Genomic DNA, 26,629 nt, shown 5'->3' on the forward strand with positions numbered 1-26,629 from the left:
GATCTTATTACAGTAATGTAACTGAAAGAGTGAACATGTGTTAAACCAAATAACAGCCCTTGATATAAGGTTACAATGTGGAGTATTTTGACCTCAAGTAAAAGAATAACAGTAAATGAGGAAGAAGGACCATACAGGTTTCATACTTTGGAGAATAATCCACTTAATAGTGAATGTAAACTTTTTTCTTTTAAGAAATACATTGCGTTCTTTTACCTTCAACCAAATACAAAAGAACAACATCAGATGTTTAGCATAAACAAAATTTCATGGTTAATTATCAGCAGTTCTGTGTTTAAAATGTAGTTTCAAGAGCGTCATGACTCAGTCAGTGCTTCCATGTTGAAAACAGCTAAATTAATTTGTGTAGGAAAAATGTCCCCACCTTGCAGAGAGGGGAAGTAAGGGGGGGCAGATCTCTTTTTTTCCTTCTTTCTTTGTTTACCGAGCTATCATCTGAACCAATGCACCACTTCAAGCAGCCCCTCCAATTCTGGAGTGTGTTGCATTGTGGGACAGCGATGTCCGTCGACAACCACACTTGGAATTTTGAGCGATTTGCCTGCAAGGTGGCATTATTAAGAAAACTTAATTTGATTATTGTTTAAGTATGAAAGCGCAATGTAGTCAGCTGTTCATGTTTTATGTGAGACACTACAATTTCAACAATTTGTGCTATTTTCCTTCCATAACACGTCGTCTTTCAGACTAGTGGAAAGAAACATGCAAAATACACAAATATGTGTTTATGTTACTACTCTCCACTTCAGTAGCACTTAAATACAGTTTCATTCCTATCTATATTTTGAAGTCATTAGAGAGGGGTTTGTTCATACATCACCCATAGCCTGATTTATACAATATTTTATTCCTAAAAACATGGCAAAAATCACATGGTGTCCATTTATTGACCTATATTTGAGATAGGACATCCATCCCAGCTGCTTTTATATCTCACTGACATTTGTGATATAGTACTCTGCATTCGCTTGTACTTAAAACCAAGATGGCGACGGCCAAATTGTCAAAGTCGAAGCTTTAAAACAGTAGTACACCAACCAGGCCGACATCACTGTGACTACGTCCACTTCTTATAAACGGTCTATGGAAAGCTTCTGGAAAAATTCTTGGAGAGCCATGGACCCATTAAAATAAAGCCAAATATAATATTACATGTTGCTGGCAAGTGTTTAGGATTTTTCTCTATAATAGTCACATGAAAAATGAGAGAAATCCTTGCTGCTGGTGTGTCTGCAGGAGGGCAGAGCTCCATGAGTACCCTGAGCTAAATACCACCACCTTCGATCGCATTGGGTTGGAGGCAAAACTGGTTCCTAACCCCAGTTCAAAAGAGATGACTTAGATATTTTCATATATTAAAGTTCTGTCAGGCTTCACTGTGCGTTTCTGTGTGTGATATAATTGGCAGTATCTCGGCCATCTGCTTACACAACGCTGGCGGGAGCTGCCAGGAGTCCAGACAGGAAATACCAGCCCTGTGTGATGATGTGGCACTTTGAGCCATAAATTCACCATTCCCCCACCCCCATCTCCCCCTTCCTCCCCTGGTCAACTCGCCCCATCCCCCCACCCTGCTTACTCACATCCACTTACCTTCCCTCTCATACTTCCCTTCCGTACCCGGGTCTTCTATAAGCTATGTAAAGCCATCCAAGATGTTTTCATCAATACCCCAGCCTGCTGTGTATATATATATATAATAAATATATATATATGTATACACAAAGGTTTTTATTTTGTTCTGTTATGCGGTGAAGGTTGTTCAAAAAAATAATGGCTGGGGCCCAGCGATTTCCTGCCATGTTGCTTCTTGTTTCGTGTCACTTGATTTATGGTCTGATTTGTGTCCATCTATTAGATTAATTAGGTTATGGTAATCCAATTAAAATCTCACCAGCAGAAGAGCTGCTGCAGCGCCCAAGCAAAAATGGGGAAATGAAGACACAGTGTTCTGGATGAGACTGTGTCGGCCGTATATTGAAATAAATATCTTCTTTCCTGCCAATCAATAGGCCGGATTTGTATGACGAGCTGTGATGGAAACCTGGTTTGAGTCGTTGTGTAGTCATAAGAATGGCAGCGACCCGGATCAGTCCACCATTCAGTCCACCAGAAATTAAAACTTTTACCGTCTTGTGCCCCAGTTGGTGCTATCTATCCAACCATTTTGAGCAGGTTATCATTTTCAAAACGATTCAAATCAGTATGCTTATTAATAAGACAAGCAACAAGTGAAAATTGACTCACGTTGCTGGACATGGTAGGAAAACATTTTTAAAAAGTATACATTTTGTCCTATAAGTAAAAAGGAAAAGGATAAAATAAAGATCAGTGCTGAAATGACGAGCATTTATTGATTTAATCAGTTCATTTTAAATAATTAGGGATGCACCAATACTGACATCAGCTACTGGGCCTATACTGACTCAAATGGGTATCGGCCGACCAATCAATTCTATTCTTCTAACTTCAAACTCCAGTATAGTCCCGTATCGGGACTGAGAAAAATCATATTGTTGTAATAGCTAAAAATATTCAACAACAATTCTGATGACGAAAACTTTTTGTCGGACAAAACATTTGAAGACATCCTTTAAATATAAAGTGATGCATGTAAATACAAACCCTTGAATGTCAGAGCTTCATGTCCTGTGGGGTTTTGGTAATCTGGTAATCTGCCATGAGGGGATAATAATCCATATGAAAAACAAAGTCTGAGCCTCATGCATCCTACCTTAGAGTCAACTTTTTCATCACTAAGACTGGAGATGAACCTTTCTTCAGCTTTGGAGACGATGTTTTTGTTTGTCCATGTCCACCACACCCTGTACATAAATGGCCTCGGCTTTAGGTGCTCAATCGCTAATCTGTTGTTTTAATCTGATGTTGATCCTCTCGGGGATCTCTGACCAACTTAGGTATGCAGGAGCGCTAAGCAGCAGTGCTTCTGATGGGCAGCGGGCCTCGCAAGTAGGTCAGAGGCCGTCAAACAGAGCTTACACCGAACAGCAACAAAGTGTCGGCGAGCTCATGCTAGATTTCACAGGAGAACACGCCGATTAAAAGGGGATCGCATTACCCGTCGGGGGCCGCATTCTTAAAGTCACAGAGGGTTTCAGCGACTCACTGCGCACACACACTGTGATCAAAAGAGCACAGACACGCTTCTGTAATTATCACACTCAAATGAAGGTCACCACCTAGAAACTCTAACTGTCAAAAGGAAATGTGTTTAGCCTCCTCATGGGCTGAGATCATTGTAGTGCAGCTACTTTTGGTTAAGGAATTGTCTGGTGATGAGGATCTTGTTAGAAGATGCAGATATTTGCACTTGTATCAACAATTTTACATTCAATATTCAAAAATGTCTAGTACTAGTATTTACAGCAATAAATTTACAAAATAAAGGGAAAATAGCACTTTTAAACCAAACTTTCCAGTTTCATTTCTATCTATATTCTGACGTTTTTTACAGAGGGATAGTTCATATATCATTCATAGGCTTATTTACACATTTTATTACCAAAAACAATTTTCTTATTTATAGAGTGATGCAAACTGATATCCAAATTCCATCTATAAAAACCTTTGTCTCTAATGTAAACAAATTGAAGCAATCATTTTGAACCCGGCTTTATCCAGTGTACTGATTTTTGTTCTGGAAATGTATGAAAATTTGCACATATTTGATGAAGATGGTGTCTCGCTTGCATATTCAAACCTTCATTTTTAGAAAACTTGTTGAACAAAAAAACATTTGTTTGAACGTAAGTAATCCTGTGAGGAAGTTTCATGGTGATACATATTAGTTAAATTGTTCAACCTATGTGAGTAAATATAAAGACTTTCTGTCATTCTGCTCCATCTGACAACGGTTGTTGTTATGGTAACCTCGGCCTGATGACACTGAGTAAGGTTGAAAAAACAGACGTATATTCAATTCCACATATTTAGTGTAGTTTTTTTTGTTTCTTTTTTACTTTGATTAATCATAAACACATTTATCAAAAGTATTGATTATCTTTGATTTTAGGACTAAATAACAAAGGAAATAACTTGCTCGGACGGACGCTGGGCTGCTTGTGATGGATGGTAATAACTTCTCCATCAAAAGAATTTAAATCAATATCCCTCTCTGTGAGTTGCGACGCGTCGTGTCAGATAGGTGGTGGTGGACAACAAAGCATGCTGCGGCTCCACCTCACCCTTCTCATGTGTTTTTACTGAGTATTTGTAGAGATGGCTCCCTGAAGACGTCCCTACATCCTTCCTCACACAATCGCATGGGAGGCCGGCTTAACTCCAACAAAACAGGAGCACTTTTTTTTTTTCAACTGCTGACTGCCTCACAAATTATATAGGTCTCCTTTGGCTTTTTATTCTTTCTTCCCCCCAACAAGGTCAATATTGATTTTTCATTCCCATGCGAGCAGCACTGAATAATCTTTTCCACGTCCTTTTCTTACTACGCTGAGACATTTGTCGGGAGAAGATAAAATTGGTGAGACAAACAAGACATCTTTTTAACATGATTAAGTCAAAATAGAATAACGTCACATATGTTGCTGGCTGTCTTTGGGAAGTGCCGTGAATGGTGCTTGTGGTGAATAAACCTGGATTTTCTTGGGACATTATTAATAAGGACTGTCTGTTTTCCTGAGCGTCGTAGTTGTTGGTGAGTCAAAGTGACCCGTTTATTTCCCCATGGCCTCCCCGCCGAGCTCCCCATAAATTAAAGCTCCTCTCGCTGTGCTGCTGGCCTTCCTCTGTTTGTACAACGTGTTTTCTCAAGCAATCTCGACAGGAGGAAACAAAGACGGGATGTACCAACTGCTTCCTTTTTTTTTTTCGCACTGAGGAATCCATAAGCACATTAGGAACTATATCTGGTTTGTATTGATTCCAGCCACACTTCGGCTTGAATTTACTGATTGCTTTCCCCTGACCCTGTGCACAAAGACCATGCTTCTGGCTGGGTTTCTCTTTGTCACAATTAAAAACAACATGGGAAGTGTCTTTTATATGGTATTTATCACCCAGTGTCTGTGAGTCCACGTCGCTTTTTCTTCCCTCCATGCCGTTGCCCGCCTTTCGTCCTGCCACTAAGTCTTTTGTATTAAGGTGTTTAGAGCAAGCCTGGACAAAGACCCTTGGAAGCAATTTCCAATGTGCCAATAGGCTGTGGAATTCCTAGGGGACCTCTCCATAAACAAAGAGGACACACAGGAAGCAATGTATAATCTCATCTTCAGTACATGGCGTGCATAGGGCTAATATCTGAGTCACTTCTGAAAGATGAATCTGGGACACACTTAACACTGTTTTGAAGGCATTTCTAGAACCCTCAAAAACAAATGGTCAACCACCTTGACCCAAAAAAAATGTGTAAACTCGAGCCCCTTTCACACATGCACTGCAACCCTGAACTCAGCCTCAAAGATGTCTGAATCATTCGGACCTGCCGGCTCCCTAGTTTAAAGTCCGGGCAATACCCAATTGAGCGATTGTTTGAATTTTATTCAGAGAGCTCACGTCGAGCTGATGGGCTTTTTGATTATGTTTCTATCACGCTGCCAGAATCAAACCGAAATCAAACAAACACCAAAGATAGAGGGAGTAGGGTTAGTTACACGAGGACGCCAACAAAAATGTCTAACTGGAGAGACGGCGAGATTCGTGAACTTGTTTTATGTCAAATTAACAACCGGCTACCCAACCTTGGTACAATTCCAAGTCATATCCAACCTCCTGCACTTTCTACTTCAATCTGAAAATCTTCATGATGTAGTGGCTGAAGAAGGTCAATTCTGGTGGAAAAATGACTTAAACGAAGGTTTTAACTGGTTATGTTTCTGTCTATCGACTCTTCCCTGAATCAAATAATTGTTTCAGCTCTACTGGATTGTATTTCCTTTTTTCACTGATGGTGACTGTCGAAGGCTGGGGACAGAGACATTTCCGTGCGTTTAAATGGAGCCAGACTGAGGAGATGCCAACACAGGGGACTCTGGCAAAACAATGCAATGTCATCCGGCAGGGCATAAAATACATGTAAGCACACATTCCACAGCTGTTTTTGGTCTGAATTTCAGTCAACACAGCTAACCCCCCAAAAAACCTGAAAAAATGAGAAAAGGGCTTTGTCCCGTCCATTTTATAAAAAGAAAGAAAAGCTTTTAATCAAATGTTTCTGAAGGAATGAAGCCTCTTAGTAAGTCTAGTCTCTATGATGCCATTATGACAGGAAGCCATTATAGTGAACAAAACGGGAAGTTGACAGAGCACAGTGAACCAAGAATGCTGTTGTTTGGACAAAAACAGCTAGAGCAATGGTTTGATGAACACAATCAAATAATACAGTTTCTACAGGTGAAGGTCACTCTGGAGTAATGTTGCTTTCATCAACTGAGGCCGACTCAGCCTTTCAGCTCATGGTGGTATGAAGGTCAGGTTACACATGCATTGGATACTGTGGCAGTTGACAATATGACAAACGGGAAGTGTTTGGGCCGCACGTAAACACACTTGAAATGAAAATGTGATCACATGTGTCAAAACAACTCTGTCTCCTGCAAAATGGCGTTCCCATAATACTAAACTGCATTCTCAATAATGTTTCAATGGAAATGTATTTCCAGATAACAGTCGCAGTTTTGAACACGTATTTAACATTGTAGATCAAAACAAACAAAAACGCAACAAATCATCTTGATTTGAACAATCAAAAAAACAAATCAAAAAAATATTATGTTTGGATTAAAATAAGTATGTTTGCTACGTTATTTAAGTCGTTGTTGTAAATTAAAAGAGGGAAACACTGACTTTTAGTTTCACATTGCACATAAACAGTAGTTTCCTTGATGAAAGTCATTACATTACAGTCATTTAGCAGACGCTTTTATCCAAAGCGACTTACAATCAGTAGTATATTACATATCATTCACCCATTCACACACTGATGACAGGCTACCATCAAGGTGCCACCATCAGACTCTAACTAACATTCATCATCCAGTCCACACCGATGGCAAGCCTTCGGGAGCAACTTGGGGTTAAGTGTCTTGCCCAAGGACACATCGACTGCCGAAGCCGGGTATCGAACCACCGATCCTCTGATTGGAGAACTACCTTGCTCTCCACTACGCCACCGCCCAAAGTCCTGTTTTTGTTTGACCCATCCATCCACCGCGACCTCCTACCTATGTAGATTTTTCATAGTAACCTATTTGTGGTACGTCAAAAACATACATAATCCTAGAGAAAATATTCATGTTTACCTAAATCACAATTGACATTGCAGTTTGGCTGTATAGGAACCATAGACTGTTTATAAGAGGTGGACCTATATGTTATGACATCATCTATTGGTGTGTGGTTGAATTTTGGCCGTCGCCAACTTGTTTTCATGCTACCAGTTAATAGAAGTGATCAAATTTGGACTGCAGAGGAGTGATTAATCACGCCATATACGGCTCTGGTAGTGTCCTGTCAGAGACATAGTGAACCCATTGGTTTGTGGACTACTTTTTTGAAGCCTTGAGTTCTGCCTTTTGGACGTCGACATCTTGGTTTTTTTAAACCAGATGGTGGAGCCAAGTACAACCAAACCCTGAATAATCAATGTTTAGGCGACCAAAATGATAACAATTAGCTTTTAATGAAAAATAAAACACACTGGGAAAGGGTTAAAATCCTAAAACAAAAAAACAAGGATAACTCCTGGACCGAACAACGCCATGGTAGGGTGTCCTGTCAATCACAAGGTAGCCTAGCCCCTAAAGAATACCCTGCTTTATGGTCTTTTTGACTCTAAATGGACCATCATTTACTCAATGAACATCATGCTGTATTGAACTTGAATATATAGATTGAGAGCATAGACCATTGGTCAGTAGAGAGAATGCAAGTTTAAGACACTTCCACATTGGCTTCACTTTAAGAACCAGATGTAAGGGAACGTCATTTTTAAAAGACGAGGCTGGTCTTTAGCAACTTGAACTTGCAAAACTTCATGGCAAGCTCTCAGCTCATAAGAAGTCCTGTATTCCTGGTGTGAAAAGCATGTTCCAACAACTCCGTCCGCTTGACCATCTGAGAAAAAACTCCATTTGACAGACGGAGCAGATCACTGACCACAAGCTCCCGTTAACACATGCGGCTAATTACTCAGCATCCGTCACATCTCATTTCCACTCGTGCTTCATTTATCACAGCAGTTCTCGACCGGGAGCCTACTAGTGATTCTCTCACACTGCCCAAAGAAATCACACAAAAAGCCACACCTTGGTGAAAAATACTATGAAATGTACAGGCTTCCTCTGCACACAGGACACCAGCCCCATTTTGGACTTATAGGAGAGGTAAGATGTTAAGTCAAGGTTTATCCAACCACATTATTTGGAATGAAGCAACCGTTCTCAGGATGCTTAATTACATTTTTTCTGCCTTCCTCTGCGTCTATAGCAATATTCTGTCCTGTCAAGTTTCTTATTACAGGGACTTTTTAGTTTTGTTGCTTGAATGCAATGTGTCACAGTATATGCAAAAGTCGCATTTCAATATACTAAACAGGACCTTTTCTAAGTAAATGGTAAGAAAATATAGCAACAGAAAGTAACAATGAAAATAGATTTTTATTTAACTAATTTAAACCCCTTTTCTGTCAAAGTTAGGTTTTATTTTTCTGGTCACTTTTTACATCACGAACGCGCCAGGACAGGGTGAGTAAACAGTGAAAATGTTCCGGTGGTTACACCATTTTTATATCTGTTACTTATTCAGTTGTTTTCTCTCAAACCAGAGTTGGTGATTGTTGGAATGGAGGAAAGACTAACAAAGATGGTTCCCTCCTATTCAGTTTCTATCTAATTCGAAATGAAGTGTTTTTCCGATGATCAGCAAGGTAAAATGACTTGTCGGTCTGGTGACTGTGGGGAGAGCATATTCATTGTATTTTTTCTATCATATACAATTATAATAACCGCCAATCGCCCTTTAGATATTCACTTCAACGTGTGTCTCGCTATAGAATAAATAGGCCAATCATTACACATGATTGAAATTTCAGTGTTTTTAAAGTCATATATTCAACTATAAGAAAATTGTCTAATTGTTCTCTGCCATTGGCTACATATCTGAGGTGTTGTCTATTATTTTTTGTGGTGTTTTGGGACTTTTGTGCTTCATGGATTTGACATTTAGTTCCCATCAAATACAACACGTTCTGTCTTCTTCTGGTTGATTTAAACAGTCACTTCACCCAAATTACAAAAAATATTTATTTGAATCAATTACCGCTGGTAGCATCTATCCATGATGATAGTTTGTGATTCATTTGTACAGGTTTGTAGATATTTGCCTCTGATAGTTGCATGAATTGTTTAAAAAACTTCACTGAACAAATCTTATCCAAACAGTTCAATATCAATATATTGTATTGAGTGAAAAAAACATGTTACACTCACATGACAGCAGATCTGTCTGCATTGGTGTTATCAGTAGGATCTACTGCTTACCATCTTAATGTGTAGTCATGGTTGGTTGGTGGAGTTGATAAATGAAGCTGCCACATTAGCGTGACAGTTCTCACTGAGGGAATGGATGGATGGAGAAGAATTACCAATAGCATACTGGAGAACTCCGTCTGCTGCTTCTAATGGAGAGGGGAACCCCGCTCAGCAATTTTAGCAATTGACCCTTCGCTAAGCCAACGCCCCTTGCTTCTCTGTTAAGCTGACAGAGCTACCGTGGAGACCACACTGTCACTAACTGCACTCCGTGAAGAAACATTATCTAATCTTTGGAAAGACAAACAAAGCAGACAGAGGGTTCTACAATATGTGTTTAAAAGGATATATCCAGGATATCAAACTGATTTAGCATTGAAAACTATTTTAAAAGATAAAGGTAGAAGCTAAATCTACAGAGCACAGTGTAAAAGTGAACCACCACATCACCTGGAGATCAATACAGAAGACAATGACATTTTTGAGCGTTTGAGGGGTGGGGCTTAGCAAAGGGACTATTGCCTAAATTAAAAAACTGGTACTAGCACTAAGTCTTGTAGCCTATCTATTGACAATTAGGCTGAAAAATAAGCACATTCTTAAATCACATACAAATTCTAAAAACACACGTCATTCAAAAATAAAAGCCTGTGTGTTGAATGCTATAGAAATATCACACTCAATAATAAATAACCTGCACCCAGAATGCACCTGGGAAAACACCTGTGACCAATTATATCACTTATAAATTAGAGCTCGAACACTATAAACAGGGTTCTGGTTTGCTCTTTGGTGCATACAACAATGGAGGACAAATTTGAAGTAACAGTTAGAGGAAGTAATGTATAAAGCATGCTACAATGGAAAATGCCAAAGACAAAGAATAGTGTTTTATACTCAGCACATCAGTGTGCAGTTGGCATGTGGAAAGAGCTATTTATTTGGTGTTTATGTGTAAAGTTTTATATAGTTTTGACAGCGATAAAGAGATGTTCAGAAATTGTGTACATTGCAAGTATTTATCAGCAACTGGAAGTAAAGGATCACAAGCACAACACAGGTCATTGAGTGGAGGCACAGAACAAGCTTGAGTTATCCCTTCAGATATCTTAAATACACCGGAGCAGATACACTGCCTGGCGACCAGGAAGTCTCCTGCATAAACATCTCAAGGTTCATGCAAATGAGCTCTCACTGATTTCCATGTGAATTTGCTTCGATTTTATAACACAATGACCAGCCCGCGTCAGACGCTGCCTCCATCTTAACGGATGAAAGTGGACAATCATTAGAGATGTTGACTATTTCTTTAACTTTGCTTAAAGCACAATAAGCTCTCGTCAGTTGATTGGCCTTGTTTGCATGTTAACTACAAATTGCAGCTACTTAAAGAGCTTTCAGTCAAATCCCTAAGCCTTAGTCTGCAGAAAAGAAAGCAATGTTTTAGCTGTGTTAAAATCAGCAGCAGAGCTAGCTAACGTTGGACTACGCAGTACTGCTTGGCTGAATAACAGAGCTCTTCTCGGTCAAAATGATTATTGGGTGATGGTAAATTATTACTTCATCATGAGGTGTTCAAATGTATGCATCTTGTAAAATGTAGTTTTTGGCCAGCAATTTTCCCAGCAATATAAAACAGAAATTAGAGAGGGAATTATGACCGGTTTAATGTTTTATGACTGCTTAATGTTAGTCCAATATTCACACTCTTTAAGCTCCGTTTTTGGTCTCCACCAACTACAAAGAGCTGCTAAATTTCTGCACTGTGTTCACCAGCTGGTCCAGTCTAGTCGAACTGTGTCTGTGTGCAGTTTGAGTTTCATGAAAGTTTTTTGCCATTAAAATGTCATGCGGTACTGTAGACATAGAACTTTCTGTCAGTGACCCGTAACCTGACGCTACGCTCCTGCCTCCCCTTTATGGCTTCTCTTGATTAGTGGACTGACTGGGGGAAGCTCTCTCAGTAGAGTGTCACCTCACACTTCTCTATCAGCCAGAAAGGGTATTGTCTTTCCATCGGACTGCAGTGGTGCGAGAGGAGAGCAGGAAACATGACCAGGCAGCTATTGTTAGGCTGATGTCACTCTCAGCCAAATGAGTGAGAGGGGGGGTCGACGGGGCTGTGTTGGTATCTGAGATAGCACGTCTGTGTGTATGGGGGAGATAATGATTAGTGATGGGGGGTGGAGGTAGTGAGGCTCTGAACCGCCAGGGCCACTTGAATTTCCCAGCTTCCTGCGTGTCAGCCCACTGGCTCTGACTTTAAAGGGAACACTTGGTTATATCTTTTTTGATAGTGGAGGCGGCAGCAACATCAACAATGGCTGGTGTCGGGTAAATGTATATGATAACTGTAAATCATGAATTGAGGGGGATCACTTGACATATCTTCCTAGATTATATGAATGATACATTCACAAATTTGCATCTGTCTATCTGCTGAAAAGGTTTAAATACGCTCAACGACTAACAACTAAGTATTTGTTTGAGACAAAAATGTTCATGTAGAAACTCAAATATTCGATTGGTATTAGATGTGCTACATCAATTGTGCAAATGTTTAAAAAAAAAAAAAAAGGCTGCAGCAAATATGTCAAATAGAATTATTGTAGACGCCCCATGCAACATTTTACACCCACTTCCCCCAAATTCAGCCTGACCAATTGTGGGTGTACAATACTTGAGATTTGGTATCGATACCAAACGATTGACTGACGTCAAGAAGATGACGAACAAAATATTTACAAATTTTGCCTCCTTGTTTTTCTTTAGTGAGTGAAAATCCTCATTTTCCTTTCTTTCCCCCAACCCAATTCCATAGCCATAATGATGCTTTTTTGATAAAAAAACAACAACATTTCCTCCATTAACTATAGATCACCTCGTTTTCGAAATGTTAAATGCTGATTACAATCAACCATACATACATTTTGAGCCTTAATTTTGATAAATAAAAAAACTATCTGATCTACAAGTCCCACCAATGGGAATGAAGCAATGGGGCTTTTTTGACATAAACAAAAAATAACCCACAATTTTTTTCCAGATTTTATAATCTCAGAGAATATTCAAGTTATTTTCTTGTAAATCTTTTTTATCCCGGCCCGGCACATAACTTTCTTTGTTTGTTTTTTTCCCATTATTGGCCCAAAGGTTCCATCATACAATCCAGAATAGAATCTATATCAATAAACAGTAAAGATTGGTGTTGATTCATTATTTATGGCATTGTAGAGAAAGGTTTGAAACTTGTTATGATAGCTTAGGGAAAACATTAGAGAAACTATGAATTAATTTAACTAAAAAAAATGTTATCTTCTATTGGCATCTTGGCAAAATTTTTAGGGGGACCGTCTTTCTTATCACTCAACAGGTCCAGCTCCAATGAAGCTTGGACAGTGGGCCCATGATTTTCTAAGGAAAGGGGGGTGGGACTCTATATATACACACCACAGATATGCCCATGCAAGGGTACTAAAATACAAAATGAATGCAAAAATCTCTTCGCAGTACTCCACGCAAAGCACATGCAAAGGACCCTTCCTGTTGATTGACGCCAATGAGATGACGAACAAAACATTTACAAATTCAACCTCCATCGAAATCCCCCCACCCCAACCCAACCCAACCCAACCCAACCCCAAGGGGCTTTCTCCACCGCGTCAATATTTTTTCCTCTGAAATCCGCCTAATTCTTCTGACATGTGCGCGCTGTCCAGCACATCGCGGTGTGATGCTTGTGTTGAGTTTGTGTTGGAAAGCATTATGAAAAGCAGAGTCCCCTGGTGAGCGGGATTAACAGAGAGGTTAATTAACTTATGTTACGCCCTGATCTCTGTTTGGCGATCAGACCGGACAGGTCCAGATTACCCTCAATCTGGTGAAAGACACTTAGACCAGACTGCTAAACAAGCGCGCACACGTCTGCATCTGCTATCTGACATGTGAGTGTATGGGTGAGCGCTGATACAGAGCCGGGGGCCCCTCAGGCTTCAATAGGAATGTAATAGCATGCATTATGGGCGAGCATTCACTCACACACACACCTGCACAAACACATTAATCTATGACAGGGGGGTACAACAGATGGAGCGGGTGTGTGTATCTCTTTCTGTGTCCGTCAGCTAGTTGCCGTTTTTGCATTTACGTCAGCTCCCCCCATCTCCAAAATACACGCTGCACCGGTTCGTGTTTCAATGCTTCAAACGGGGTTCAAATCACCTCCGGCATCTTCCGTCCATCCGGGTACTAAACACGGATATTCATTAACCAGCATTCGCTCTTTAAATACTCTCCGCGCTATTCTGCTCCGGTTGCCAAGGATGCGAGAACAGCCCGGAGACAATAATAAGAGAGGCAGAGTAAGAGAGGGGAGGTTCGAGGGTGACTGGCAAACACTTCTAACTATTGTGGTTTTGGGCTGGGGGAGCCACCCAGACCCGGGACGGGGGTTCCTTTGACCCGATGTAAGCTAGAAATGAAAACTCATTCAAAACCACACCGATGTGATGTAGAAAGTTTGACACAAAAAGATAAAAAAGTTCTAATGACGTACACACACAGCCACGCAAGTACAACTTGATGGGAACTGTAGTTTATAGCTGTTGTTAAATCCATAATGGCTTCAAATAGCAATTTTGAGCACAATATTCATTTAACTAACAGTCTGGACAGTAAACCCCAGAAACATGGTAATACAAGTAAATACACATGATACATGATATATTTACTCACATGTACTAATCATCCATCACTGTCAAATAGAAATCTCTATATAGACATGTATACATACTGCACACACATATATATATATATATATATATATATATATATATACACATTTATACATTTCATTGCAATATTCCTACTAGCAATTTACAGATATATATATATATTGGCGATATATGTAAACCTGTTTTTCACCCACCTTGAGCTGTATACATGGGTATTTCTATCCTCCAGTAAGTTGTTGAAACTGTGTAACATTGAGAGGAACTTAATTAAACTGCATTCTTAATTAGGCTTTGATTAGGGTCCCAGTTTTAAATAAGTGGTAAACGGCGTGAATTTGAAACAAAACAAAAATGCCAAAAAACTAACTTGGATAGGGTTAGTAAAACAACATGGATAAGTAAGGTAAAAAGTAATCTAGGAAATAATATGTTTCTCTCCAAACGTCATTAACAATGTTGCATGGGAATGTTTTTAGGTGACCTGACAAACGCTCCCTAAGTAGCTTAAAGCGTCAGATCAAGCACACATCATATATATGAAACGTTGAAGCTATTCGAGGGAGCATTCAGCGAAAATTAGCTTATTTTGGACGCACTGACAGGACAGAAGTGAACGCCTCAAAGGGGCTCATCATACAAGAATCAATCAGCGGCCTCGGTGCACCGCGGAGACCTTGACACACAAACACAGACTTTTATGCGGGGCAATCTAATCTGCTAGCTTGGCGTTTGACTATCAATGATTACTCAATCTCGTTAGCAGCAGAGCGGCCGCCCTGGTGGCACATGCAAATCTACAGCCATCGACTACACGGCTTTTGATTACATACATTGGGTCAGGAAAAAATGCTGAACGGGCCATTATAGAGAATGCAGATGAGGCTGAAGGTCGCGTATATTGAAGAATCAGTGAATTCTCTGCCCTGGGTTTGTTATCTGTGGCCACTGCAGGCGGGGGACTGATCTGTGTGCACGTTGTGGCGGCTCTTACATCCAGTCTTTAGGGGATAAAATAACACAGAAACGTAAATAACAAAATTAAGAAAAAAAAGTTTTCATGCCTATTAATGTGTTTCACAGCCGTACTAACCTGCTTATTTAAAAACAAATCATTAATATGATATAACTTTTTACCTGAAAGTTTCCAGGGTTCATTTAACTGCAGTGTTTTAGAACAATTAATCGTGTCTTAGGGTTTTCTAGGAATTATTAATTACAAAAATTATTTTAAAAAGAAAATGTATCGGTTAATACCAGCGTAACAAAAGTCAATTATAGAAGAAAATTCTCACTGTGGAGAAGCTAAAAACAGCTAATAATAAGTACCTAAATTCAAATATGTATTAAATAAAACTCTAACATTCATTCATTTTCGTGACATCCAAATTACATTAGTATGTGGTTTAGAATGATTAGTGAAGACTGCACTAAGTAGGAACCTTTTCCAGAGACACAGGAGCCATTTTGGGAAAACAGTAACCTTGACGAAAGGAACCAGGGTCTAAATTTAGTGCCTGGCCCCAAAAAGATCCCCGCTCTGTGGGTGGTACTTTTCATAATGTTGTTGTTTGGTCTTAATTGTTCTTCAGATGGGCTGAACAGGATTGAGTGACTTTTAGTTCCCTTGTTTAGTTTCTCTGGGATTATGTGGTCAGGGCTATTAGCACAACTTTGGCAACAACAAATACATTAATGTTAAATGCAGATTATCCTGTTCAGGACCGCGGGGGGGCTGGAGCCGATCTAAGCTGACAATGGGAGAAGGCCGGGTTCACAGGTCACCAGACTATCACAGGGCCGACACATAGAGACCGACAACCATTCACGCTCACATCCACACCTAGGGGCAGTTTAGAGTCATCATTTAACCTGCATGTCTTTGGACTGTGGGAGGAAGCCGGAGAACCCGGAGAGAACCCACGCTGACACGGGGAGAACATGAAACTCTACACAGAAGGTCCGTCCAGCCCGGGAGGCGAACCCGGCCCCTGTGAGGCAATAGTGCAAGCCACCGTGCAGCCAACATGCTGTATGCTTTCACAGAGGGCACCCAGAGCTGGACTGGAGACCAGTTGATCTGCAGGCAAAATGCTCTACCTCAGAGCTGTACCCCCTCGTTCGTATGACATCTTACAAAAAAGTTTGCAACACGAGCAATCAGTGCACCTGTGCAAGCCGCTGCGCTGTTTAGGCAACAAAACTACTTGGTTAGGTTAAGGAAACGATTGGGTTTGTGGTAAAATAACTAAGGCATTGGCGTACTAAAGCATGAAAGTTACGTGACAAATAAGTCAACGTTTGGGTTAAGTACGAAAGTGGCCTTACTTAAGTGCAGAAGTTGCTTGACAGATATATAAATGTTTGTGTTGAAATAAGTCAATGTTGACTTCTGGCTCAAACGGGACACGAACAACGGCCTCCTGGGTGAAAGTCTCCTGTTGTTTTTACACAAACCCATCCACTGCAACCTCCTCTCTACGCTGACTTTATACGACATCACCTGTATCGGCTCAAGATTAACAGGTAATATGAGTTCTACTGCATTGCTTTAATGTGGGTAAAGTTGTTTTTGATCCAAAAGGCTTAAATGTATCAAGTCAATTTTAAATGTCCCTCCCAAGAGTGAGTTATAATCATTGAGTAGATCTGCTTTTTTAGTGACAGCTGATGCAAATGTGACAGCTGATGCAAATGTTTTTGCTTTGCTATCAAATCATCATTCCATTGAATCACCGCTTACTTAAATATGTACATGTATATCTAATTTCATCACTCTCAGTTGTACTTCACAACCTCTTCATCACATATATTTTTGGCCTTTTGTTTGTGTGACGTCGTCTCCTGTCGTAGCTCCTGCTCCAAACCCAATAACTGAACCCTTAAGGGCCTCTCGGGGCCCCATAACTAACGACGTAAAGCACTGCATCGGTATATTGCCACTATCACAACGTTAGCAGCGTCTAAAAGCTGATGTGCACACGCATTCAATCAAGAGATACTACGTTGCCATGGCGATACTTGAGGGCCTTCCCAACAATGGCAGGATGGAAAAAGCCAGTCAGAGACGGCAGAGGTGAGGCAATGTTTGCCCAACGGTCGGGTCTCGTAAACAGAGAGGGGGGCTTTTGCAAGCAGCTGCAGAAATTCCAGGCTGCTGCGATTAAAAAGTAACACCCACATTGAAGGTGGGTGGGGGGGCTGTTTGAACAAACCAACCCTGCCTCTGTTTTAATGAAAAGAAGGGAGACATTTGCAGTGAAAACAAGTGCGTCTCAATGGCGCGTTGAGGCAAAGCCCACTTTTCAGAATACAGAATGAAAAGTCTTTCTCTGCACACTCAAAGCTCTGCAAAGGAACCAGGTTGTGGTTGTGTGTGTGTGTGTGTGTGTGTGTGTGTGTGTGTGTGTGTGTGTGTGTGTGTGTGTGTGTGTGTGTGTGTGTGTGTGTGTATTAGTGTGTATTAGGAGGGAGGGGGGAGCAAATTGATCAATGTCCTACTGATACCAGGGTTCCTAAGAGTTTCATTGACTTAGAATTAAGATGTTTCAAGAGGCTTTAAATGCAAACGGCGAATGGAAACAAATGTACATTTTGAACGTTAAAACAATTAGTTTCATTTTTTTATTGAAAATGAATCAATAAATCAATGAAGCTCTGGTGGAAATAATATTTCTTTACTGAACTTGAGATGAGATCTATCAGATCGGGGTGCTTAAAGAGATGCTTAAATATCCAATTATTTACCAAAAACACTGCAGCACTGAGGAAATGATGAAACCAAATAAAATAAAATAAATTCTATTCATGACCATTTAATGACTTAACTTTGAGTCGGCAGATCTTTGTTTTCTCTTTCTCTTCACTGTTTCCTGTCTTCTCTCTACTCCGTAAAAAATATGCCCCAAAAATACTCATATATATAATACTTAAATATAACTCAAACTTTTTGAAAACATTATTAACTTTGTATTTGGGCAAGATTCTTCATCTCAACAAAGAAAAGAATACAGACATGTTCATATTCCCCAAGCTATTTACATATTTCACCTACTCGTATGTACATAATAGTATATACACATATATATATTGCTTTAACCTGCGTATCTATTTCTTTATTTTCTCTGTGTTAAAGCACATTATTGATAGCAACCTAAGAACCGGTGTCAGGTCCCTTCTATGTGTACACACATTTGTCCAGTAAAGCTGATTCTGATAATCAAGCGCTTAAAATAGATCCTGACACAGGGCCCCCTCTGCAAAACGGCACCACATGATCAGGAGCTAGGTTTGGTTGATGCGGTTGTTTTTGTGCCGAAGTTGCAATTATAAGAAAATTGGCAATAGACGCGGAGTAAGTCCGGGGCCTTTCCCCTTAAACCTGGTGCTAGCACTGGAGCTGAAGACTTGTCCAGGCCCTTACGGAGACCCAGACAACCCACACCCACTTCAGATGCTCCCTTCCCTCTATCACTTCTTCTGTTTCCCCACCCCCAACCCCTCCCGCCCATGTGGCAGAAAACCACCGTATAACCGTAAGGAATGCCATTAAAGCATTTCCAGTGACGGAGCACATTTTTAAAGCCAGCTACAGCTGTTAGATGAATATGTGGTGCCTGAGATCCTGGCGGGAAGCTGGGGGGGTTACTGCCTGATACAAAACAATATATATAAAACAAATCTAGCTCTTTGCCAGGCGGATGATTGGAAGTTGTGTGTTATTTTGACAGTAGCTTCATGAGACCTGACAAGGTTGTTTTTTTTCACGTCCCTGACAGAATGTTGACACAGGAGTCTTTCAAAGCCTCTCCCTGATCAGGTTTTATGGTCACATTAAAGTGGGTGGTGCGAGGGGTTGTTGGAGGGGGGGAGGGGTCAGATCGGAGGGCTGATTGTTTTTCAAGACAGGCCCTTTGATACATGGCTGAAAAATAGGGAGTTCACAACCAAAGAACCACACCAGGGGTTAAGCCCTCTTACCACATTTACTGAACTGTGTACTGTACAACACAGCTGCACACAATGCCTCCTGTAGAAATGGGTTAGGGTTTTGTTGAACTCTCCATTGATACATTTGCTCCCATTCCTTTCTGTGTGATATGAAAGTCCGGTGGCAGAGTCTTGAAATCAGCTTGATGTAGACTTGATGTTTTGCTGTAATAAATTAAGCAGGTTCACAGAGTGTGTTAATTGATTTTCCGACGTAGAGAATGGAAAACCAGCAGCTGCTCGGAGCTAGCTTGGATTAATCGGCTCCCGGGAGCCGTCAGATAGAGGAGCGAATCTTCTTTTCACTCATGGAAACAAAGATTCTTAGTCGACACATTGCTGGTTGGTCAAAGTCAATGTCCTCTCGCTAAGATTGAGTGAACATAATGTTTTATTTTATTTGGTAAGAGGTGTGAAATGCAAAATATTAGAATCGCTGCTCGAGCTCGGGGACTCCATTGATGCCCGGATACATGAAAAGAAAACTCACAAGGGAAATTCGTGCAACATGATATCACAGAAATACGCAAAATGACCACGACCTCTTGATGATGCCTTATTTGGTGGCGGCATGTATTGTGTAAACCGCCACGGTTCATAAAAAAAAGAAAAAAAAAAGAGTAGTGGTTTTGGTTAACTTCTTCCGCCACCATTGTAATTTACCATAACTCAACGTTGACTTTAGGTTTCCTACAGGACACAAACACAGGCCCCCTGGGTGAAAGTCCCAACACATTGCGTGGCGGCACCGTGTACTGCGCTGTTAGGAGATCTTGGTCAAAAAATTCTTTCAAATCATTGTTTTTAACATTTATGTGTTTTGGATATTGGTTCCAACAGTATGTGCTATGGATACAAGAGCTCAACCGATTAATTGACTTTGATTGGCGTTTTATCGTGTTATCTCTTAGATTTATCAGTATCACATATATGTAGACTGATACGTAGCAAGAAATGCCAATACACAAATGAGGTGTTTAAGACCGTTTAGAAAAAGCGTCTCCATGACGTTGTTTGGACATCAGAGAGCACCGAGTTCAAGTTCATTTCTAAACTGTAAAACGTATTAAAATCTGATTTCTTTGAAACAACTGAGATTCATCTTTATGTAGAAAGAACATTCTAAAAACATTCAAGTGGTCATCTATTTTTGGAGAAAATGTGCCAATAAATACACACTAGTATACTACATGACATGTGAAGATGAATATTTCTGCTGTGTGGATGATTTGAGTGACGGGGAGAGGGGGGGAGTGAAATCATACACCAGTACAGCTGGAGCTCCCTCCTCCTCCCTCCACCGCTTTTCTATAGTCGTTGAAAAAACAAGCTGGAAGAGGTACAATCCACAGCGAGGAGTGGCTCCATATACTGACATGTTCATTACATGACATTATTCACTCAGGGAAATGTCACGTGGAATGCCTCAGAATCAGCTTGGCTTGAAGGTTTTTGAGCAATGAAACAAATCTTTAGAGTCGCTTTGAATTTCACTGTTTTAAGATGAGACACTCCAAGTTTTCTCTTCAGTTCACAAAAAGTTACCATTAGATGATGCATCATTTGCATATTTAAACACAACATTTCATAAAACTTGTATTGCAAAAGAATATTGTCTTAATGTAAGTAATCAACTGGGGAGGTCACATGATGATATCTATAAAATCTTTTTTTCACCCTTTTCATCTGTAGTGTCTTCAAAATGTATACAACTTTACAAAAATATCTTTAAAGGCCGTTTCCTCTAAATGAGTTTTTTCTCAGACTCTGAGCCACAAATCTCCACTTCAGTAGCCCTTACATACACCAAACTTTACAGTTTAATTTCTATCTATATTCTGGAGGTTTTTTTCATTCATAGGACTGATTCATACAACATTTTTTTTCTAAAAGGGCCCTCTGTAAAAACCTTTGAGTCTAATATCAATGTCAACAAAATAAAACAAGAATATTGAACCTGACTTTATTCAATGTTCACATTTATGTTCTACGAAATGGATGCAAATTAGCCTATATTTAATAGACATTGCATCATTTGTAAAAATCCTCAACAATATTGTCTTAATGCAAGCAATCAACTGATGAAGTTTCATAGTGATATCTAGTAGTTAAATATTCTACCTATTCACCTGTAGTGTTCCACATGCTGACATCAACACCTCTCACATACAGCCCATAATTACAGGAAGCTAAATGTCTGTATCTTGAAACAACAGAGTGAGAGCACTGCACTATAATTAAGGGAATAACACTCGACTGCAGGGAATACTTGAAGCCGGTTTCTTTGTGTGGGAAACTGGAATTGCCACTTGTGTCTCTGTCGTGATAAAAAAAGCTGGTGTACAGTGAAAACACCAGGGACAATGATCAGGACTTTACATTTTGTAAATGTTTATGTAGAACCCAATTTATCTATGGATTATCTGTGTTTTCACTCTTGTGTATGCATTGTTTACTGGATTTGTAGTGTTTTGTCCTGTATGCATTTTTTTATATAAAAAAAAAAGATTGTGCAGATTAAAGAAAAAAAGTCCCTTCAACTGCAGTTCTAGTCCACTAAGGATCCTTTCATATTTCAGTGGATCAATGCAACGCTTTTAAAAATGATAAAACAAAAACTAGGCAGCAGTTTGTGCACGTTCTACCAGACCTTCTACGTCTGAACACATGTACGGATCCCCGCAGAACCTTTTATTTGAAGCACAGCGTTTTTTCTATTCGGGTTACACTTTGGAAATCAACTTGCAGGGACTTGAAAAGTAATCCACCACTGCTAACGCTGTGTCTGCTTTGGCTGATCTGTTCTGCGGTAAAGCTTTGCAGACTTTTCTGATCCGTCTTCACATCCGGCAACAGAACTTTGACGACACTAAAAGCAATTCAAAGAATGTTCTGTAGTGTCCTTTAAACAGCAGACCAGAGCTAATGCACATATCCATTTTCATGTGGTTTTCTTCCTCCTACAGATAATTCTCTTCCAGTTTACTATCACGTCTGTTTATGCTAATGCCTGCAGGCTCTTGTATCCGTGCCAACACTACTGTAAAACAGTGTGTGTGTGTGTGTGTGTGTGTGTGTGTGTGTGTGTGTGTGTGTGTGTGTGTGTGTGTGTGTGTAACGGAGGAGGCGTGGCGTGGCGCACGAATTCTGTTTCGTAATAGTTTGGCACCGAGCCGACTCCCAGCCACAAACACACACACACACACACACACACACACACACACACACACACACACACACACACACACACACACACACACACACGCTGCCAGACGGGGAGATCCCAGCATTTTTTTGGGTGTGAGCCAGGCGGGAATGCCACCAGATCCAGTTTCCTGCGTTTCCTGAGCCGCTGCCAGAACTACACGCAACCGCTCCTCCCTCCCTCCCTCTCTCTCTGCCTCCATCTCTCTCTCTCTGCCTCCATCTCTCTCTCTCTTTACTTCACTCTCTCTCCGCCTAGGGTCTTTCTTTCATCCTGTACGCTCAGCATCTTTTTTCTGTCACCGCCAAGAATTTCTTTCCAATGTTTTACACTCTCATCTCTTCAGATTCCACCGTGCGTTGTTTCCTCCTGCCGGGTCAAGGACAATGAGTTCCACCAGCTGCCTGTCATCATTCTTTGCACTAAATATTTGGGTCACGGCTACCTTTTAATTCCATTTAGGAATTCAAAAGTGGTTTTTTTTGTTATGATTTATACATATATATTGTATGTAATACCCCGGCTAAATCCACCCTCCTTCACATGCTTTTATTTCCTAGTCGCCACCATTTTGATATCAGCTTATATTTTACATTTTTTCCATCTGAATTAAAGAGTTTTTCTGCTTGTTTTTATTCAATCTTTTTTTCTACAGTATGTAAAGTGTCTTTGAGAGCTTTGAAAAGCTCTCTATATAAATCTGACGTATTATTATTATTGATATATATATATATATATATATATATATATATATATATATATATATATGCCCTCCCCTGTTGTCCCTGAGGTCCACAGAAATGATTTAGGAGCAACTGTAAACACCGGCCGGTCCCACTTGGTCCAGATCAGATTAAGGACTCCTCCGCCCCGGTGAGGCCCCTTTTTTATATATATTTAGCCCACATCTTGTTCCTATTTTCCAAAGATGCATTTACTGCCCTCAAATGTGGTTTTGTTTTGCAGCTCTGAGCACGCTTAGCATGCCGGCTCCACTCTGTCTGCCTAGCAGCCATAAGCATCCTTTTATTGTCCCCGTGACCATTACGCTGAATGGCTACATACAAATGACCCCCCCCCCCCCAAACACACACACACACACACACACACACACACACACGATAAATGGACATCCTGAGGAATCTTTGAAGCGTGCAGCCATGATGTTGCGTGTACGGGCCACGGGAGAATTTTGTCATAATTGAAAAGAGTTTTGAGTAACACGTAAAGGCTTTTTTTTCCCGAAAATGATGGATTTTAAATCCATCCACTGAAGCTTTTCCCGTCGCTCATAAGATCTATTAACTTGAGCGAGGAACACTTGCATCACATCCCATGGTGGAAGACGCCACGCGAGCTGACACGCACAACAATAATTCCCCAAAACGCCATCATAAACGAATCAGAGAGAAAAACACATAATTGGACAGCGTCTCTGTCTCTGTGTCGAGCCTACGGGTTTCATCCCCCCCCCCCCCCCCCCCCCATTTAAATTGCATTTCCATGCATCGGGTTGCTTCTTAATGTGCGGCGCTAATGCAGTCACTAATGTACACATTGCATTTGGGGGAGTCTGCAAATGATCCATCATAAATAAGAGATGACATCCACAGTAGAGACTATATGGATCCGCCTGCTTGCAGGCTGGAAACATACAGACAGCATCAATCAAACAATGCTGTCATTAAGGAATGGAGCAGATAAGGATCCCGTTGTTAAGGGTTTATAAAGGCTTAATTAACATATAACTAACTATAGCTTTCTAGATATAAACCATTAATAGAAACAACTTTTGTGAGAGAAAAAAATCCCAACTGATGATTCTTGAAATGGGTTAGAAGCAAATCCATTCATTAATAACTTTTTACTACATTTATAACTGCATTATTAACATATTGAAAAGATGGGCACAAGCCAAAGCCTATTTTTAACAACCAGGCATCAAGAAATGTGTTTTTAAATATGGTATAGATTTGCTTTCTCGTCCATAGTAATGCAGTTGCAAGTATTTGTAACCCCGTCAAAGAAAGCTTGTTAATAATGGACTTTGATCCAGATCCTCTGCTGATCCTTTAGAAGGTAAAGTGTTTGTAAGTTTCTTATTAATCTTATAGCTTTCCTAAATGACCTATTATTGATTAATACAGCTATTAGTTACAGTTTATACTGCCTCATTTTAACTTGCACCCAAGTTCCAGTCCATTTTCAACTTTTTACTGCAGCATCTTAAAAAAACTCCTCATTTATGCAAATAAATGTGTGTCCACTGACAGGAAAGGCACAGGGACAGAGTCTTCGTGGACAGAAAGTATCCCACAATTCCGCTATATATCAGGTGATGTTGTCACCAATGTAGGCAATGTCAAAATGTGAATATGGCAACAACACAACAACAACAAAAAAGTTTCAAATAAAGAGCTTTTGTTTTTATGGGACGTCAACTCCCGGTGGACAAAAAGTGCTGTCTTACCTGTTTGAACTGCTCCTCGTAGGTCCAGTCGTGGTGCTGGGGCTGAGGGTGCGCCGAGGGGGAGTCTGCGCGGCGGGCCGGGGTGAAGGCCGCCGGGACCCTGGCCAGGAGATGCACCGGGGTGCCCTTCGGAGGCAGACAGGCTCCGTGGAGCTGCCGGTCCTGGTAGTGGTTCAACCCAACGTCGTCTTCGCCCTCCTCCTCGTCTTCTTCGTCCACCATCTCCTGCTCCTCCATGTCGTCCGCCTCCTCGTACCGCTCCCTGTCGTCGCCGCCGCCCGGTCCGGGGGAGCTCCCGTCCTCGTCGGCTCTGCGGACCTCGGACGAGTTGGCGACTCCGGCGGCTAGGGCGCCGCGCATCGCCGCCTGGTAGTGGCGGAAAGCCAGCGCCTGTTGGTGTATCTGGGACTCCACCATGGAGCGGAGGTCCTTCTCCGTCTCCGCCTGCCGGAGCTTCTCCTCCAGGGCCAGCCGCGCCGCCTGTTGCCGCTGCAGGTTCTCCATGACGGCTTCGAGCTTCATGCCGCCGCTGGCTGGCTGCTGCTGCTGCTGCTGGGACTGTGCGCCGGGGAACGGGCTGTGGGAGGAGGCGGAGGGAGCCTGGAGGGGGAGAAGGCTGCCGGCGGACGAGAACGAACCTTGCTGCGAAGGGGAGCGAGAGGATGGTTGGGTAGTGGTTATCACCGGCACGTTATGAGATTAAACACACGCTTTACCAATTAGCCTCATTACACACACACTCGGCGTCTGACTTTTAGCGCTAAATAAATAGTGTTAAATATTTCAAATATAGCCAAGAAGCTAGCGTGAGAAACTTGCGCGAAATGCCTAAAACCCGGTTAAACTGTCCAAATACGAAGTTTCTAAGTTTGCGACATTGTGAGAAAAATGTTAAAAGTGTTTAAGAAAGAGAACAACCCTCACTGTAAAGTAAATAAATAATAATAAAACATCCACTGGAGGCTTACCAAAGCAGATTTAGTAGCTATACTCGCGTTATCAACCATGCTTCTCTCCGTCAAGATGCGCCGAAAGTATCTGTCAACCGGATCACACGCGAGTCTTCCTTCAGTCCTGGTAACGTTCCGCATTCAACATCCAGACATGTAGGTCTTCCGATAGCTGGCGGAATTAAAATGACTTGAAATGGGGGTTTTTTCGGGTGTTGTATGGTGGAGCCCCGCGCCGCTTTGGCAACAAGTGGCAACTGTAGTGAGAATGACCTCTGGAGGCAGAGATCAGCCCCCGACACCCACACCCCCACCCCTCCTGCTCCATCTGCTAACAACACGTCAATACGGAGGAATACAGTGAGAGAGCCGGCGGGGGAGACGCTCAACGTCCGACAGTAAACGACGACCGGACCGCGGGACTGTCTTCATATACACGCTGCTTTGGTTGAAGTGGACGAGACCTAACTTATAGTTATGTAAAAATAAATAAAAAAATAGAAACTTCTTAATGGCATAACATTACAGCTACATATGTATATCATAATGTAAACAGGAGTATATTTCCCTATCATGGTATATGTCATTACAGTATACATCTACAGTAATAAAGTAAATGTCCTGTAAAGTCATTTGAGAACCATTAATCGATTTTTATCATAATATAATAATAATAATGATAATAACAAATAATAAAAATGTCATTTGGTTAGCTTTATTTTTATTTATAGGGAGTTCTTAAAAACATCAGTGACCCC

The 26,629-nt window shown here is 41.0% G+C and overlaps 1 protein-coding gene across 1 annotated transcript in view; it reads right to left on the bottom strand.

The window, feature by feature from the left end:
* The window catches only part of arid3c (AT rich interactive domain 3C (BRIGHT-like)), a 73,506-nt gene extending 47,475 nt beyond the window's left edge, over positions 1-26,031 (bottom strand). The window contains exons 1-2 of the mRNA XM_054601685.1: positions 25,890-26,031; positions 24,922-25,563 (exon numbers count right to left, since the gene is read on the bottom strand). Of these exons, the coding sequence (XP_054457660.1) occupies positions 24,922-25,563; positions 25,890-26,012 (765 nt within the window). The 5' untranslated portion in view covers positions 26,013-26,031. The remainder of the gene's footprint in view (positions 1-24,921; positions 25,564-25,889) is intronic.
* Positions 26,032-26,629: the final 598 nt, after the last annotated feature.

The sequence above is a fragment of the Anoplopoma fimbria genome, chromosome 7, assembly GCF_027596085.1.
Source record: "Anoplopoma fimbria isolate UVic2021 breed Golden Eagle Sablefish chromosome 7, Afim_UVic_2022, whole genome shotgun sequence".
NCBI lineage: Eukaryota > Metazoa > Chordata > Actinopteri > Perciformes > Anoplopomatidae > Anoplopoma > Anoplopoma fimbria.